This window comes from Protopterus annectens, chromosome 10.part0, assembly GCF_019279795.1.
Source record: "Protopterus annectens isolate FY-2018-M chromosome 10.part0, PAN1.0, whole genome shotgun sequence".
In the NCBI taxonomy this organism is placed as follows: domain Eukaryota; kingdom Metazoa; phylum Chordata; order Ceratodontiformes; family Protopteridae; genus Protopterus; species Protopterus annectens.
This window is the reverse complement of record NC_056744.1, coordinates 671413588-671432769: the sequence shown is the minus strand read 5'-3', so window position 1 is coordinate 671432769 and position 19182 is coordinate 671413588. Positions and strand designations below refer to the sequence as shown.

Here is a 19182-nt window from a genome sequence, read left to right as displayed (position 1 = left end):
ACTGCAAAGCAAAAACATACTGTGCTGTTCGTCCTATCTTCTGTGGGGTTAAGAGCCATGTTAGAGAAGTAACTTACCCCTCTTTCATACAAGTCTTATCAGGCAAGTAATATAATACTTTACTGTAGTAAATAATCTAATAACATCCCATCTGATGGAAATGGAGTAGGTAGAATGATTTCTCACAACAAGAACACAGACTTCAAGGTTTGTCTTACACTGAAAAGCTACAGGAACTGTTGCTGACTACTCTGTATAATATTGCCTTTTTAGGGGAGACTTGTGTTATACATACATAATATTAAATGACTCCTTAATAGTTGAAATCACTTGCTTAGACTATTCCAATGAGATGAACACAAAAAGATGATATGACTCAGTCAAAATTTGTATCATGCATATTGTGAAATGGAAAAACTTTCCACTTATTGAATAAATTACCTATCTCAAATTTAGTCCAGTAATTTATATCTGTAAAAAGAGACTGGAGGAATACAAGGGTACCTACAAGTTCAAAACTCCTCAATGGCCATCAGGCCCTCAGCTTGTTTATCAAATGCATGGAGCTTTGCTGGGCAAAACCCTCAGCATCAGACCCTTGAATGCAATATGGAAATGAATAGGCAGCCACTGCAGATTCTGAAGGACAAGACTCTTATGATGGCAATGTAGTGAACAAGTAAAAGTAATGGCTTTCGGCTTTTCCTGGTTAGGGGTCACCACAGCAGAACTCCGGACCGCTAATGATTGGCAGTGTAATTTTTACGGTGCTGAGTTGCCAGCCCGACGCCCAACCTTCAAAGAAGGCACACCCATTCACGCACACACCTACCTGCATGTCTTTATGTGTCACTCGACCATGGGGAGGACATGCAGACTCCACACAGAAGGCTCTCCAGCCGAGAATTGAACAGGAGAACCTCTTGCTGTGAGGTGACAATGCTAACCGCTGTACCACCAATAAGTAGCAAAATTCTACAATAACAACATGTTGTCATATCTGGTGTCAGGTACAAGGACTGCAGTAGTCAAGGTGCAAGAAAATCAAACCAAAATGAATCGCAAACTGATCCTCTGGAGGAATCAGGCTAACCTTAGTGATATTCCTCAGATGATAAATACAGGACTTGACCAACATTATTACATGATAATGAAATGTCTGTGAGTTATTAAAGCTCACACCTACCTTACACAGCCTACAGCAATCACAACCTCTTGTACCTCTTGTAGTATAAGGGAGTAAAGGAAGAACTGTAGAGCCCCTCAGACTGTCATGGAGAAGCCTCAGATATACATATGATGAACTTCAGCTATTACTTTTAGATAATGATGGATAATGTCCAGATTATCAACAACAGATGCTGTATACATTAAATCTGTGATAAATCATTGGGTCCGTGACATGGATGGACGCACCATGACCATAACCCAGACAATGCATCTATACAAAGAGGGCTCATGCCAATAAAATGACCAGCCTAATTATCAGCTGATGCATACTCCTAGTTTCCAAATTACCTCTTCTTCAATCAATTTCAGAGAACCTATTAAATTAAAAGTGGTTAGCAATGGCAATATCAGATGACTTTCAAATCCTGACTTATCATAAGCTCTTAACTGATTAAAATAGTAGGCCTCCGCATGCATTTCATTAAACTGAAATGCATGCTCGTATCATATCCAAATAACATCATCCCCTTTTTCTCCCCATCTGCTTGTAACACTGAATCATTTATATAAATATCTAGGTGTTTGGATGGACCCATCAAGTTTTTCATCATCCATACTGACAAATAAATATGCAACTTCCAAACACAAAATGAAATCCTTTACAGAAGTTTGCCAAAGAATCAAGCTACTAAAGTCCACCCTAACATCATCTCTCACATACACAGTTCCACTGCTAACAAATTTGTCTAAAATGTACAGAAATTACAAGCATGCCTCAGCCAAGCTTGCTGCTCTTATAATCAGTTCTCCACAAACAAAATATCATTGCCTTCCAGTGTATAAAGACTAAATCCTCTCAGGTCTTTTTCCTAGCTGAACAACAGATAGCGGCAGTAATGCTCTAAATACTTCAATGAAATCACTGCCCATCCCTCTTAAGCACACAGTCCTACACAAAATAAAAGACATATTTGGTCTGAGCTAACACTTTTTCCTGATGCACAATTATCTACAGTGTTTATCATTAGTCTTCTATGGGCCATCAGATGTTCTCCATATCCATCTGCCTCAGGTAGAGTTCATTAATGGAAAGGTCTTCAATTTCACTACTATTCAAATGGTACAGAGTTTTACCTCCTCATTCCTTAGGAGAAAATATATACCATGAACTCCCTTACTGGCAATCTAGACAGAACCTAGAACAGGGTAATTACATCATTTGAGATTCACCCCCCCCCAAAAAAAAAGTGGCCAAGGGTATGCAATACCATCTTAATGACTTTCCACTATCTTGATTTTAAATCCATCAGCTCCTATGGTGACTATGATGACAAAAATGCTTGAGTTTGTGATGAAAGTTAAAATATTTTAGTGTGGTTTTGGAAGAGAGAACAAAAGTGTTACTCAAGGAACAGGTGTCACCTGTCTTTAAGTCATCACATTTATGACTGAGGAATGCTGGCTACATCAATCACTTTTTCTCTCTTCAGAAGTTCTCCAAGATTGTGCCTACAGTAGCCTCTTCCCAGAGCACTACACTCATTTTCTGCATCTAGGGCTCTGTAGCACTGAACAAGACTAGCTGTAGCTGGTAGAGAATTTCACAGCTCACTTACTATTGACACTCCCAGCAACTATCATATTCCATCAGTTCTGCAGGCACCACAGCAGCTGTCAATCTGGTCCTGAATAATCTTTAAAGTTGTAGTGTTAGTGACATAGCCATGCACACCCTGGGCATCCCATAATTTGATTGAGATACTGGTCTACAATTTGTTCTTTTGCAAATCAGAAAACATGCTGTTGGAACATCATAGTCAGTAAGTGAGAGAAGCACCAAAATGGCTGGTACTGAAAGGTCCTAGAAGGTGCATCACTTTACTTTAAACAATCACTTATCATGAACTTTATTGCTTTTATGCATGTACTTTTATTACAGTCTATTTATTAACCATGATGTACATTGTTACTTGAATGTTTTTTTAATCTGTTTTTAATGTACAGTTATTGGTTGTAAGCACTTTGATTAACCTGACCTAGAATTTGAACTACAGCCTAAATATGAACTTCAGACAGACCTCTATCCACATTTATTATGTCCCATTATCATGAAACCATCACCTTAAATGCCTTCTCAGCAACAGTAATGAAGATATGTGACTCTCTCCCATCTTCTGATAAAATAATTTTCTTGAAATTAATAGGCCTGTTAATTTTTGATTATTTGTAAAAAGGTAATGGCTAAAAATAGATTCCTGTAGCCAGTCCACCATTCAAAATAAATAAATATAAAAATAAACAAGCAAACAAACAAATATGTGTGCATTTGCATATGTGTACCTCTGTGTGTGTGTGTGTGTGTGTGTGTGTGTGCGTGTGTGTGTGTGTGTGTGTGCATGCGTGCGTGCATCCTTGTGTGTATGTCTGTCTGTCTGTGTCTGTATATGTGTTTTACCCAGTTAAACTACACTACTGAAATTAAGTATAAGTTCATTATAAACTGAGAACTGAATTTCAAAAATATCATACCAAAGTCTGCAATTTTGGCATTCATTTCTGCATCTAGCAGTACATTCTCTGGCTTCAGGTCACGGTGGACCACCATATGTCTGTGGCAATAATCAACAGCAGATAAAATCTGCTGGAAAAGGCGCCGGGCTTCTGCCTCCTCCACCTAGAGAATAAAAGATACAGCATAAACTATAAGTGTAGCCAAGTCAAGAAGAGTACACATTTTGTTTTAATATGTGCTCGCTAATTTTTCTTTTCAGCAAAAAGTACTGTGACATTAACCATATTGTTGCCTGCAGTTTATTACAAAAGAATGATGATAGAAGTTATTTTCCGATAACAGTGCAACATACGTTCAATGATACTGCATTTTGTTAAATGATTATATTCTGTAGAAAGTGATCAAGGAACTGGCAAACCTGCTGATGAACACCTGGCTCTTACAGGTGTACTTAACTATCAGACTTGGGGTAGGTACTATAGCAATAACCCATGTCTGATGTGGGTAATGCTGGATTTACCCACGATTGGTGTGGTTTGGTGGTAAATCCAGCATTGCCCACACTCAGACTATTATACAATTACATTATTTTAGAAAAAAAATACTTACTTTTCTTAAATAATATCTTTGTATAAGTGCAAAGTGCTGTCCTTCCACCGCTTGACATTTCCTTGAGCCTTATCTGATGTACTGCACATACGTTTGGGACTTGCGTTCCCATGCATACTCAGTACATCAGAGCTCGGGGAAAGTAAACAATGGAGAAAAGAAGATCTCCGTTGCTCCGTTTTTCTTTCTTTTTTTTTTTAATTAAAAAAAAAAAAAAACTTTAGTGTAGTTTAGGGGTAGGAGAGAGACAGCATGGACAAGATACAAGGGATATCAGGTACGTGTGTTTAGTTTTAAATAACGTTCCTGATTTCCCTAGTATTTTGTCCAAGCTGCCTCTTTGGTATGTCCAGAGTCTGGGCTACAGATTTTATTTTTATTTGTTAAGAAAAATGTTAATGGCCAGTAATTGTGCAACATAACAGATCCTAGCTTACTAAAAATTGTAATACAAAATGTGTTTACTTGCACAATTTTAGCTATGCATTTATTTTTCTGATTCCTTTGAACATTTTCTGATCTTCATTTCAAACTGATAATCACTGAGATGAGTTAGTTTATACCAAATTCACTAAATATATTTTTCATTCCATACTGAGACTTTAAGATTTGTTTCCTCTAGCAATAGGAGAAATGTAGTAATGCCAGTTCTTTTTATGCAGGATTGCAAAGAAGCTCTACAAACACCTACCACACTATAAAAACTGTTGGAAATAAGCTGTTTTGCATATCTGGTGAATCCTGATTTTTAGCTACAGTGAATGATGTGACAAAGTATGTAAGCAAGTCCTGTTATAAGCAGAGCTGGATGCAGCACTAGGTGACATAGGCAGTTGCCAAGGGCCCTGTGGCTATGGGGGCCCAATCTAGCCAGGAGGCTTCAACTTAAAAAAATTACTTCTTAACACCTCAGTGGCAGCATCTTCTTCTTTAAAGAGGACTATGCGTGCATCCCACACACCCCAACACAGATGACAAAGACATTTACTGCTCATGCTAAGTCTGTTTTCATTGCGAGACTGTATTGTTAGTTTAGCAAATGGCTATCAGTGTTTGTGCTATTTTACTTCAATATCTGTAATCACTGTAGAAGTAAATAAACAGCATGCACACTGATAGGTTTGAACAGTGTTTATGGTAACTGGGGAGAAATAGCTAAGTAATGGAACACTTGAATGGCTGGGAGGGGGTTGCTCTGGGGGAGGTCCAATCTATTACCATACCTAGGGCCCCAATTGACCATGATCCAGCTCTGCTACTAAGGTAAGCTGAATTATTCGCATCCTTTTATACACCCACTAACACCTCTATAATAACTGACCATAGCATAAGACTATTGTGTGATACTGAAGACCATTGCAGTTGACTCACACAATTCACTCAGCTTTTAAAAACTTGAGGGAATATCTCTGGTTTGAGTTATGACACTTTAAATTATCAATAACATTAACTTACTTTTAGCAGTACAGCAGATGGTGACCTGCTAGGGGATACTGCACAACATTATCATATTAATCAGACTCATGCAAAAATAGCAAGGACTTTTTTTTTGTGCATGTATGAGAGATGTGCATCTTTTGAAGTTTTGTTTCTGTCAAATAAAGACCTTTGGCCATAATAAAAAAAACATGCATCTATTCTAAGTTCCAGCTCTATTTGCATTACTCTACTTATTGCCAATGCAATGCGAGATCACCAGTCTGTGATTCTTGGGTTTACTTTTAAAGATCAAGGTTTCGATTTTCTGTAAGATAAGTGATCTAGGAGTTAAAAGTACCAGAGGTGGGATGCCCCCTGAAAAATACTATGTGTTTTAGGACTTTCAAAGATGCTTCCATTTCATCTATTGCACTGTTTTGTGACTGCACTTATTAGTGTTGATCACAAAACAATCACACTTCAGTAGTGATGGAGCCATCTATTTCAGAGTTATTCATGGCTTTAGTTTGGATAATCCTGTAAAATACATGTACCCATCCTAAGGACCACTGTAACAGGATTTCAGAACATGACAGATGAAAGCCACAGGAGGACATCAGTCTTTCAAATAGAGTGTTTAACAGCTGGATATTCTAGAAGGGGTGTGTGTGATTCCACCCTTTGCTGTGGCCACTAGAGGGAGACTGGCTATATGAAAGAAACTGCTTATTGTTCTTTTAAGCTTCTGAAGTGACTGACTAATTTGCTTACTTTCAATGCTCTGAGGGTAATTTCTCATAGTACTTTGAAGATTGCATTGTTTTGTTGGTGATATCTGAGATAATTTAAACATTTTTACTAAGAAATTTGCCTTACAATGTGACACCAATGTGTATTTGGATAAAACTCTTATTGTTCCCCTAATGAGCCAGGTTTGGTTAGCGGCATGGGAGATGGGGGGGTATGGGGAGGACTGGAGTGTGTCTGACATCGGGTCACCTATCCTTGAAAAGAGGCATCCTAGGTTCACCGTAATAGAAGAGTTAAGAAACTGGTGACATCTAAGCTGCAAAAGCAGTGTGCCACTTTGTTGTGAGGTTGCATACATGGAGAAGCATGCATGCACCAGCCGAGCACAGCAACAACAGAGCCCAAAAGGCTGCTATTATGTATTTGGGGGGGTAGGTCACACACACAGCAGCAGTATGACGCTGCAACTGCATTAGTGATCTCCTCACCAACCTTGTATGTTGGCTGGTCTGGTACACACAAAGAATAAGGACAGGACCTGGTGGCAGCTGAAGGTCAGCTGTGGGGAAGGGGAAAAAATAACTTTGACACATAATTTCTGCATTTGTAATTGAAAATTGACCCTTGATCACTATCAGTGTGGAGCTTTGCATTTTCTCCACACATCTGTATGGGTTCTTTCAGGGATAGCCAGTTTCTTTACACCCTCAAAAATGATCACCCATTTATAACTATGAGACCCATCTCAACATTATGAAAAAATAAAACAACACATCATATGGAGAACAGTAAATGCCCTAATTCAATGGACTTTTTTTAAAAACTTACTGTGCTTCTGGATTTAGAGGGTTGCAATCCCAGTACCAACAATACTTACATATACTAAATTTAAGATTGCTGTACCTCAAAATAAGGAGAATTCTCCAATGTACAATAACCTTGGTTTCAATATATATAAACTCCTTTTTTACACAACAGTTATCTCTGTTCTGAGGTCTGCATTTGTGTTTTTTGTCATTTCAGATGGTTACCTCCAAAAACATGCTGGTTTATTGGCTACTGTAAACTGTGAACTATACATGTTGTATTTAACCTTGCCCTTTTTTCTGAGATAATGGCTGAAAAGGGTCATAAAATTACCATTTCACTTACCTGATTTACACATACATACATACATACATACATAAATAAATAAATAAATAATACCGTGTATTTTTTCATCCCAGAGAAGAATACTATGCAGCTGTAAATAAAAAAAACAGTGTTTGGGGGCATAGTCTACACTCTGTCTACAAAATCCAAAACTCTACCTGAGTGGCAGGAAGTTTTCAATGGTAACAGATCACCGTTCTTTAAAATGGTTATGTACAGTAAGTGGGCAACATGGAAAGCTTCTTAGAGGGAGTTTAACAGAGACAGCTAGGAATTTAAGGTTATCTTGAACATAACAGAATTCTGCCTAAAATACATGTTGCATCAGCCTTTTTGTTCTTCCTTTCCTTCTTCTAAATTCTATAAGCTTAAAAATAACATGGAGTTTAGTAATGATGCCCTATAAAATGACTATCCAGCATGGGAGTGGTAATGTTAATGCCAGTGCAGATGGTTTGCTAGTAAAGGGAGTAGGGCAGTGTGCCGAAAAGCTACACTCTCTTCTCAAATGTCGTTCTTTTTAGGGTGACTCAAGAAAACTTTCTTGAGGACTGCATGGAGGGAGAAAGTACGGCTGCATAAGTCAAACTTACTGTAACAGCAGATGCTCAGTTGATCACTGCCGCAGCAGCCTTTGCTAGATTAGTTATATCCTGCCAAGGATATAACAGCCAGCCAGCTTTCAAAGCTTTAGGGCATCTTCCACACACCCAAACTATATAGCAGCTCAAGCTGAGCTGATTAAAAGACAAATTTGGCATAAAGCCCTTAAAAGCTTACCTATCAGGAGAAAGATAGAGGCTGAGCCCTGAAACGTCAATGCTAGGAACAACAAAAAATAAATGTAGACATCCTGACATAAAGAAACACACCAAAGAAACAAGGGACGGGGGTGGAAGGAGGGAGTGGCTACTGCAGCAGTGATCATTCGAACATCTACTGCTTCGGTAAGTTTAACTTACACATCTGTAATATCCTCATCATAATGATCACTGTCGCAGTAGCCTTAGGAAAGAGTCCAGGAGCCACTGGAGAATTGTCCTAGCAAAGCTTGATCTGGACCTACAGAAAGAATCATGTTTATAGTACTTTGTAAAGGTATGTACACAGGACCAAGTAGCAGCTTCAAGAATACTTCTAGAATCCAATCCTTTCCAAAAAGACATAGATGAAGCCAAGGCCTTTTTAGCGTGTGCCCTGACCTTGCCTGGAATAGTTTTGTTACAGTGAGTATAATAAAGGTAATAGCCACAGGCAACCATTTAGAAATAGTCTGTTTTGACATAAGTTGTTCCTTCTTCCAGTGGTGGCTGGTGACTTCAAATCAAAGGGGGGGCTGCAGGAGACAGTTAAATTGGTGAGGCCAATGGGAAAGGTGAGGCCAATTAGAAAGGGGTGGAGCTATGCTAAAAACACAAAAACTGGGACTTTAATTAAATACACTGCCCTGGGTGCCACTGCCAAACTGTCATTATGAGAGTCCAATCAAGACAAAATGAATTGTACAAGAAAAAAAAATATTTCAGTGCATTGACTACATGACAACTTACTTAATATCTAGATGGAAACAAAAAGGTTGCAAGACATGAACAAATAAATTACTTTTTAAATACATTACTGAAATGCCAGTCAAAATCAAGTATAAAAAATAAGCAGCACTCAAGTCAAACCACTTTTCCTTGCACTACAGGTCTAATTATAATTTATATTCAGCTTTATAAAAGAACCAAATAACACGCTGAAAGTACCAATCTCTGTGATACCCCCACTTGTCAAAATGTTTCTTATCCAAAAACAACCTACTGCCAGACAAGAAACTATCTACTTGTTTCATGGGGAAAACATGATCAAAGTAGAAAATGAACAGTAAACAAGAAACAAGCTCAAGATAAATTGCTTAAAGGATTACTGCACAGGTAATGAACCACACATGATAGATTGGCATTCTGTTTAGTTTACGGGTAAAGCCTGCAAAGATGACTGCAAGTCTCCAACAAATGTAATGAGCTTCTGAAAATACTGTAATCCTGTCTACATGTATGTGTGAGTGTGTGTGTGTGTGTGTGTGTGTGTGTGTGTGTGTGTGTGTATGTGTGTGTGTGTGTGTGTGTGTGTGTGTGTGTGTGTGTGTGTGTGTGTGTGTGTGTGTGTATATATATATATATATATATATATATATATATATGGGTCTAGGACACATGCTCGACTAGCATATGTCCGAATTACAAAACATCGAAACACACATACACAAAAATGCTTAACATCGAAAAGTGCTTCCGTGTATGTGTAGATCAAAAAGAAATCAGCATTTCTGCAGGGTGGCTTTGCCTCCCTGCACCCCCCCTACTTTATTATTCTCACTCCGAGATTGCACTACAGTGGGGAAAAAGGGAATTTTCTCTTACCCGCACTGTAGTCTGATCTATGAAGCAGGCACAAATACATGGAAGCGCTTGTTGATGTTAAGCACTTTCGTGTATGTGTGTTCGATGTTTTGTGATTTGGACATATGCTAGTCGAGCATGTGTCCAGATCCCATATATATATATATATATATATATATATATATATATATATATATATATATATATATATATATCTGTGTGTGTGTGTGTCTGTGTGCATGTGTATAAGTATATGTGTGTGTGTGTGTGTGTGTGTGTGTGTGTGTGTGCATGTGTGTGTGTATATATATATATATATATATATATATATGTATATATGTATATATATATATATATATATATACATATATATATATATATATATATATATATATATATATAGATATAATGTATATGTATATATGTATATATATATATATATATATATATATATATATGTATATATATATAGATATATATTTATATGTATGTATTTGTTTGCATATATATATATATATATATATATATATATATATATGCATGTATACTCTTGCATGTATATTTGCTTGAATGCATATATGGAAACTTAAATCATTTATATATTCTTATTTAGTTGTGAAATATCTTGCAATGCTCTACCAGGTTCTTATCTACTCTTATTGCATATGCTGTACATTTGTATTTTCAACCAAACGGGGGAATATCCTCTTATTGTATACTAATGGCTGTAAAGTCTACAATTTGTATACTACTACTCTGTAATGTCTCTTTTATAAATTTTTCTTCTCTCTGTAAACATATGGAGTTTTCTTCCCAGGACTCTGCTGAAAACGGACACTTGTCCAGTTGGACTATCCTGGCAAACAAACGTTAAATAAATTAAATACTGTCATATCCATTTCAATACCTAAGGCTTATATGCTATCTAGTTACATAAATATTCTCTGCATGGCAACAACAACAACAAGGCTTTCAATGTTGGTAATTCTTTAACAGCATGCTTATTAAAGCTTACTTGCATCTTACAGTCTCAGACAAGCTTACCTGATGGTCATTAAGGCATTGCTACTTAAACACAGAGCAACAGGTACTGTAACGACATGCATTTTCTGAATAAGAAGAAGTATAAATAAACAGTATAAAAATATGACAGAAAACCAGAACATTCTGCAAAATCAAGGACAGATAAAAAGCCACTTTAGTACTTGTGTCTACCTTGGATGGGGGGATACTCTGCACACTTACATGGCATAACTGCTCCTTGCCTTGCTTGGACACATCCCGAGTCACTATATGGTGGAGTGGGGTGCAACAAGTATGTCACAATCTGAAATGTCTCTGGCTGACGGTGATGGCACTGACACATTTGTCATACCTCTCAGCCTCAGAGCAAGAATTCTGGAAAAGCCATAAACACAAGTGGGACAAAGGCCCCAAAATAAGGACAATTTTTAAATATTGCTCTTATAAACTTAGAAAGATAATAGAATAGTAGGTCTTGCATTAGTATGAATTTTCTGAAGGGTATGAAATCTGAAACTCAAATGTCTGTTATTATTTTCTAACTTCAATCTTTAATGATTTGCCACTAATTTGCCAGAAAAACACATGTTTATGAAAAACAGACCAAAAATGTGATGCAAAAATATAAAATAGTCATACAATACAGCTGGGAGCCTGTCAAAGAAGGGACACTTTTTTAATATTAGTACTGTTAACTTGAGCAGCTGACAAAATAAGAGAATCTACATGCATTTCTGAAATTAAAAGTAGTCTGTAAGTCTGATCATTACAATTATTTATTAATTGTAAATTCTCCATGTTTTCTTCCAAATTTGCCATTTTGCAGAGGGATTATTAGGGGAAGAGCAACATTTTGAGCCAAAATCGGGGACAGTTGAGTGGTTTGGATATACCTAATTCTATAAAGCAATTTATTTGTGCGTACCTCTCATCATCTTAACACAGAAAATCTGGACAAGGCAAAATATATTGAGGGAACATTCAAACAGTACTAAAAACTGCTCTTGTACAAACTTAGACAGTTGACAGAAGAACAGGTCTTGCTTTAGCATGCAATTTTCTGAAGAGTATGAAGTCTGAAACTCAATGTCTGTCATTATTTAATGACTTCATTCCTAAATGATTTGCCAGAAAACCACAAATTCTATGAGGAACAAACCAAAAATAAGAAGCAAAAATCTATTCATTTTGCAAAAATCTAGACAGTTAAGAGGTATAGTTAAGCTGGGGCTGTCTGAGTTTGCCGTCCTTCCCCCTCACAAAATCATGGTTGAATGTGGCCTCCCCCCTGCAGCAATTCCAATGTCCCATTACTTGGCTATTTCACCCCATTTACCATAAACACTGTAATATGCATTCTGCTTTACTTATACAATGATTTGGATTTCATTTAAATGTTTTATTTTACATTTCACATCACAAACACTAATGGACATCTGCTAAACAAAGCAATGCAGTCTCACAATGAAAATAGACTTAGCATTAAAACTTGTCTGCCCTTGAAACTCACATTCATTGAAACAGCATTGAAACCTACAATTCAAAGAAAATACATCTGGCCAGTGGCAGATAAAGATTAACTTTGGGCTGTTTTCAAATCATAGGCCCCTTGCACAGGAAAAATACATGTGTTCTTTGATACACCTTCCTGATTGTATTAAATTATACTCCTTGTATAATATTGTACAGCTGTTAGACAGTGTTTTAAATTTATTGTTTTGAACATTTTTTCCAGTAAACAGTGAAACAAAATGCATTTGTCAATAATGACAAAACTGCCCAGTTGAGAACATTTCCATCATAAAAGTCTACTCAAACTTCTATAATCCACCAGTATCAGTAAATATGCACAATCTCTGCAGAAGTAAAAGTCATCTAAATAATTCTACATTAAAGAGATCTGTTACTAATCAAAAGGTTGCTTCTAGCAAACAACTTTATATTTCATTGTTTCATCTACAAATAAAGTGCCTGTTGCCATTAAGGAATTAATTGCCTATGTTACATTGAAAAAATGATAAGCTGGTAATATTGCAATAGGGAATGGATGGAAAACTGATAACAGGTTCATCATTACTAGGTATCTCCACCAAAGAGGACATTCTCAGGATTGCAGCATCCATCCCCTTTAAAAGCACAACACAGTACGGTATCAGCAACGCATCTATATACTGTGGGAGTAGAACCCACATCCTTCTGCATCAAAAGTAAGTACACTACCTGTTGTGCTATTAACAATAAAAGCAGACTCAGCATAAGCAGCATTAAATTTCTCTTCAAGCTCTAAGCTCCTTGTAAAATCCACTCGACACTCAACTGTACTCTCAGCTTTGAAGCACAAGAAATCTGGAAAAAAACAAAATTTATGGAGGGGAGGGAACAAAAGCCCAAAAACTAGAGACACATTTTAAACATTGCTTGAATAATCTTGGAAAGTTGCTAGAATAAAATGTTGTTACCACCATGCATTTTACTGCCAAGTCTTGAACCCAAGACCATGGGCAATGCAGTCAGAGCAACATACCACTATGCCAAATCAGCTGTTTCTTGAAAGACAGGTAGACCGAATCTTAAATAGCTATCATTTAGTGAATTCAGTTCTCAACATAGCTCTCAACCTCTTAGCACAAAAAACCTAGACAACGCCACTAATGGGGAATACAGCCCCAAAACTAGGGACAAATTTCAAATATTGATCTTATAAACAGAAAATTGCTAGAATAACAGGTTTTGTATTACCATGTACTTTCTGATGAATATGAAGTCTGAAATCAAATGCCTGTCATTATTTAATTTCACAAGAACAAATATATGAGGCACAAATTTCACAAGTGGTGGCGGGTAGGGAATTCAAGCTTTTGCTACCAGCTCCCAAGGTACAGGGTTGAGTCTAGCCACCAGGTATATATTTCCTGAGTTCTCTCTAGCCACCAGGTATATTCAACTGGGGCATTTCACACACACTCTACCTGAGTAGAAATGTCTGTTGATAAAACCTCAGCTCCATGGCTGCAAAGTTTGTCCATCTGCACTAAAAAGCCTGCGAGAGAAAAAGCAGTCCAATCCCCTTCCCATGAGAGCAAGCTGCTACCCAGGAAGGCACCATTCAACAGCAGAGATCCCAGATGTCTATGCAGTTGTAACTGCACAGATGTCTGGGATCTCTGCTGTTGAATGCTGTCTTCCTAATCTGGAGTCTCTCAGCAGCAGTCCGGACTCTATGTGTATGCTCCGGACTAGTTCTCTAGCAGTCTGGGAAGTTCCGGAACTCGCATTTGTATTGCTGGTTTTCTTTTTCTTTTACAGCTTGGGGGGCTGCAGTCCTGCACTCCAATAGCACAAGCTGTCCCTGCCTTCTTCTTACCTTCACATAAACTAAGCAATTGATCTGAAGATCTGTCAAATTTAGTTCTGTCAAGATAGTACCTGAGTTGTCTGTTGACATCCATGGTATGGAGTATCCTTTCTCCCTTATTTTTAGGTTCAGGAAAGAAAATGGGAAGATAGATAATTTGGCTTAAAGTATGCTCAGATATCACTATAAGTATAAGAGAAGGATTAGTTCTCAAAGAAGCTCTGTCCTAAGGAAAATAAGATAGGGTTGACTCACCATGAGACCTTACAACTCAGATACCCTTCCTGGAGAAATCATAGCAATCACTAAAACTGTTTTTCATATTAAGAACCTCATGTCAGCCAGATTAGTGTGCTCAAATGGAGCAAATGTTAAGTTCTCTAACACAAAATTAAAGTCGCAAGTAGGGGCCACTAGTTTTCTTGAAGGCCTCTTAAGGAAACCCCTTTCAAGTACATTTTGACATGAGATTTCACTGAAAGAGGAGGATCAACGGACAGACTTCTGCAAGCTTCATAACACATGCATTTGGACTATATTTTTTCCATTCAGAGAAGTATATTTCAAGTACATTTACAATTTCTCTTATCTAACAATTTAAATCAGTTTTGTGTGTTTTTGCTGTTTAGAAGTTATTAATTTAAGGAATTTTTATAGACTGCATTGCTTTTTCATTTCCCTGCTGGGCCTAGGTATTTTTCTGAGTTTGCTGTAGTTAAATGTAACTAGAGCTAGTGGTAATTAACCCAGCCCCACTCCCTTGATATTTTACATCACATGAGTAGTCTGCCATCTCAGCCTTGAGATAGGTGAGATATTTTTAACAAAAGCATTTGGACTATATATTTTTTTGCATTCAGAGAAGTACATTTTAGATGCATTGATAACTGAACTTATCCATCCATTTAAATCATTACTGTGTGTTTTTTGCTCTTTATGCACACCACAAGAATGGTCAAACAGTATGACTCTCTTGAGCTACTCCATGTCCAATTAATTATAAGCAAAGCCCCTTACCATATCATAGCTATCTATAGGTTACCTACCATGAAACAGGAAAAACATATCACATACCTGGACTTACTGGAGTCACTTGCCATACACCCCAACACCTCACTCATGGGTGAATTTAATTATCCTACCACCGATTGAGAAACATACAAAACCACAATCATGCTGGCTCAGAGGTTCTTGGACTTTTTCAATGCAAATGATTTCGAACAGCTAGTAAGCATACCCACAAGAAGCTCAAATGTGCAGTACATAGTACTCACTAACATGGGGGAGCATTGTAGCATTGCACCCCCCATCCCCCGTGTGATGCTCTCCCTGGTGAGAATGGGCCATAAATCAGTCTCATTCAATGTAATTATAAGACCAGATACCCCATCAAGCTCAAAAACACTTAAGAATTTTTCAAAGACAAATTACCTCCTACTAAGTGATAGTATAATAACTTTCAAAGTCCCCTCAAATATAGATAACATGGACTCCTATGCAGAGGTGTACACCAATGCCCTGTATAGCCAATTAAGTAGTTGTATAGAATCGGCTGTACCTGACCAGATTAAAACCAGATCTTGTTGAAAAAACAAGTAATCCTGGTGGACCCCTAATATAAAGAGCAATACAAAGCTGACTCAGCAGAGGAAGAAATCCCTCTCTAGCTTAAACAAATAAATCTGAAATCTTGCTAAGTCCTCCAAAGCTAATTACAAGGCAAAAATAGCCTCCCTATCTCAAGATAATCACAAGGTATTCTTTAACTATGTCCAAAATCTAAATGGGAATATCCAGCTATGCGCTGAACTGGTTGTAGATAGCACCACCCATACTCAGCCAGAGGTAATATCCAACCTGCTTGCTGACAGATTTGGTGCAAACTTCAACCCCCCCTGTCCCCTCCAGTCATTCCCCAAAGTATACCTACCACCATTCCTTATTCTATTATTTCAGGACATCAGGTCATCTCTCCAAGGCCACAAACATGGCATCAATGGAAAAAGACAACATCCCAGGTTGCCTTTTAAACATCTTAAAACATGATCTAGCAGACCCACTTGGATCTTGTTTATCCACAACCTGTAACCTGGCTATGTTCCGGTGGAATGGAGGAGAGTAACAGTAATCCCTTTGCACAAAGGGGACCATTGACTGACCCTGGGAATTATAGGTCTATAAGCTTAACAAGGACATAGGTAATCTCCAAACTCTGGACACAACAAAGTTCGGATTCATTAAAGGCAGATCATGCCTGTTAAACATAGTTGACTTCTTCAAGAATGTCAACAAGGTTCTGGACAAGGGAAAGACAATGAATACCATCTATCTTGACCTAGCCAAGGCATTTGACATAATCCTCCACTCAGGTATTACAAAGAAACGCTCCCAATAGGGAATTAACCCCTACATTACCAGGTGGGTAGCCAACTGGCTCACTGTTAAAGTGGGTGACTTCACCTTTAACAAAAGACCAGTCACATGTGGCATACTGCAGGGTTCTGTGCTGGGCCCCTTACTGTTCAGAATTTATTTCTCTGAAGTCCAGGCAAACTTGGACAGCCTGTGGCTGACCAAGTTTGCTGATGATTGCAAATTGGGTGCAATCATTGCATCCCCAGTGATGTTAATATACTGCAGACAAATGATTTGTGCCAAAGCCATGGATTAAAGCTACATGCAAAAATAATGCACTATTATTCCCATTGGAAAAGTTAACATCCCTGATAATTACATTACAGACAGCAGCCCCCAAGTGTAGAACAAGTGGTACATGATCTGAGTACTCAAGTTAATTGCAACCTGAACTTTAACCACTACTTATCCACAGTAGTAAGGAAATTCTTCTGTGTGGGACATTTTATAAGTAAAGGCATCACATCTAGATCTATGGATGTTATAATTTCATTATACTCAGTCCTCATCAGACCAATAACTGAGTACAATGCTCCTTTTTGCATGTACCTTACCAGACATCTGCAACAATTGGCGAGACTACAGAAGTTTCTCACCAAGATGTTACAGGGTACACAAAACAAGTCTTACGGGAAAAGTCTGAAAGCCATACCACTGCATTTTGTCTCCTACAGGTTGCTAAGTGGTGACCCGTGCCTGGCTTACAAGACAGCCTCTGATCTGGCCCTGATGGAAATGCTACACATTTGTAAATCAAACTGCACAAGGGTCACTCTATCCATGGATCCTAACCTAGTCTCTGACATGAACAGGACATGCTGGAGACACATATGCATCTCCCACAGATTGCCACTTCTTTAGAACAAGCTTACAATTCACTTGAAACAGAGCACCTCCCTGACTCTCTTAAAACACAACCAAGATCAATGGATGGATAGCCGCAAATTCACTTCTGGGGTGGTGCCCATGTCCATCCTGGGCAGAGAAAATTGGTATTAACTGCCATAGCCTCTTATCTCTGTGAACTTCACTCACCTAACCACTGACAATTGGGGCAAGTCAGGATAAATATAGCTAGACCTGTAAGGGCTTTAGGGCTGTTAGCCTGGTAACCTTCTGTGAACCTATGAACCTATAAAGCTATTAATTTAAGGCATTTTTATAATTATCATTGCTTTTTGGTTTCTCTGCTGGGACCAAGTGTTTTTCTGAGGTTGGTTACCTCCCACCCTCCCTATTCCTGTTTTAGTTTTATATTTGGAGGCTTTTGAGCTGCCTGCTCCTATTGTATACTGGCCCTAGAAGCTCCTCCTAGTTTTTTCCTCTCTGTTTATCTTACTGGTTACTGACAGAAGAAATTTGTAAGGCCCTCCCCTTAGACTGTTTGTATACTTTGAAATTGCCTTAAAGTGTATATATTCCTCATCTCTGGCTTCTCTAACTTTGAATCACCTTGAAATTACTTGTAGCTAGATATTAGACATTTTTCTGGTACTGTTTCACTTGTGGATAACTAAAGTGTGTTTTTACATTTAGAAGGCTGGGACTGCAATTCTAGTGAGAGTAGAAAAGTAGCCTGTACTTTCCAAGCTGGGAAACCCACAAAGGAGTTTAAAATGACAATTACTTGTTGTAGCTAGTTGGCATCTTTTCACTTTTAGTGAGATGGAAAACACACAAGGAGGCTTAAAGTGAGACTTACTTGTTGTGGCTAGTTATTTGATTTGTTTGCAATACCTTTTTACTTTTGTCTATGTAAAATGTGTTATTGCATTAATAAGGCTGAGATTGCAATTCTAGTGGAAGTAGAAAGGTAGCCCGGTCTGTCTGAGCTGGGAAACAGACAAGGGAGCTTAAAGTGACAATTACGTGTTGAAGCTAGTTGGTGCCTTTTTACTTTTGGCAAACCAAAAAGTGTGTTTCACATTACGAAGACTGGGACTGCTATACTAATGACAGTAGTAAAGCAGCCTAGTCATTCCCAAGTTGGAAAAAACACAGGGAGTCTTAAAGTGAGATTCATCAGCCAGGAGACATTTTAGGGACCTAGGTGTTAATCTGCACTTGAGAGGTTCTTTTACTGTGTTTTTACATTAAGAAGTTCAAGGATTATCCATCTTCAGGCAGAAGGTGTTCACCTTGTCTTTCTGAATTGGGAGGCACTCCAGGGAGCTTAAAGGGTAGTTGTTTCTGGCCAGAGGGCACTGGAGTTAGTTTCTGCTTTATCTGTCTGTTATAAATTAGACACATTTTTGCTGAACTGTTCACTGCTCAGTGATGGTTAGCAGTACCCTGTATAGTGAGAAAGCTATAAAACTAGTGCTTAAGACTTTAAAGGCTTTACATGGAGCTAAACTTGGGGCTGTTGCATGGTATTATACAGCAATAATATC

General features: G+C 38.0%; 1 protein-coding gene across 1 annotated transcript in view; it reads right to left on the bottom strand.

The window, feature by feature from the left end:
• PRKAA2 (protein kinase AMP-activated catalytic subunit alpha 2) overlaps nucleotides 1-19182 on the bottom strand; it is a 715862-nt gene that overhangs the window by 270010 nt on the left and 426670 nt on the right. The window contains exon 4 of the mRNA XM_044085510.1: nucleotides 3700-3844. Within this exon, the coding sequence (XP_043941445.1) occupies nucleotides 3700-3844 (145 nt within the window). The remainder of the gene's footprint in view (nucleotides 1-3699; nucleotides 3845-19182) is intronic.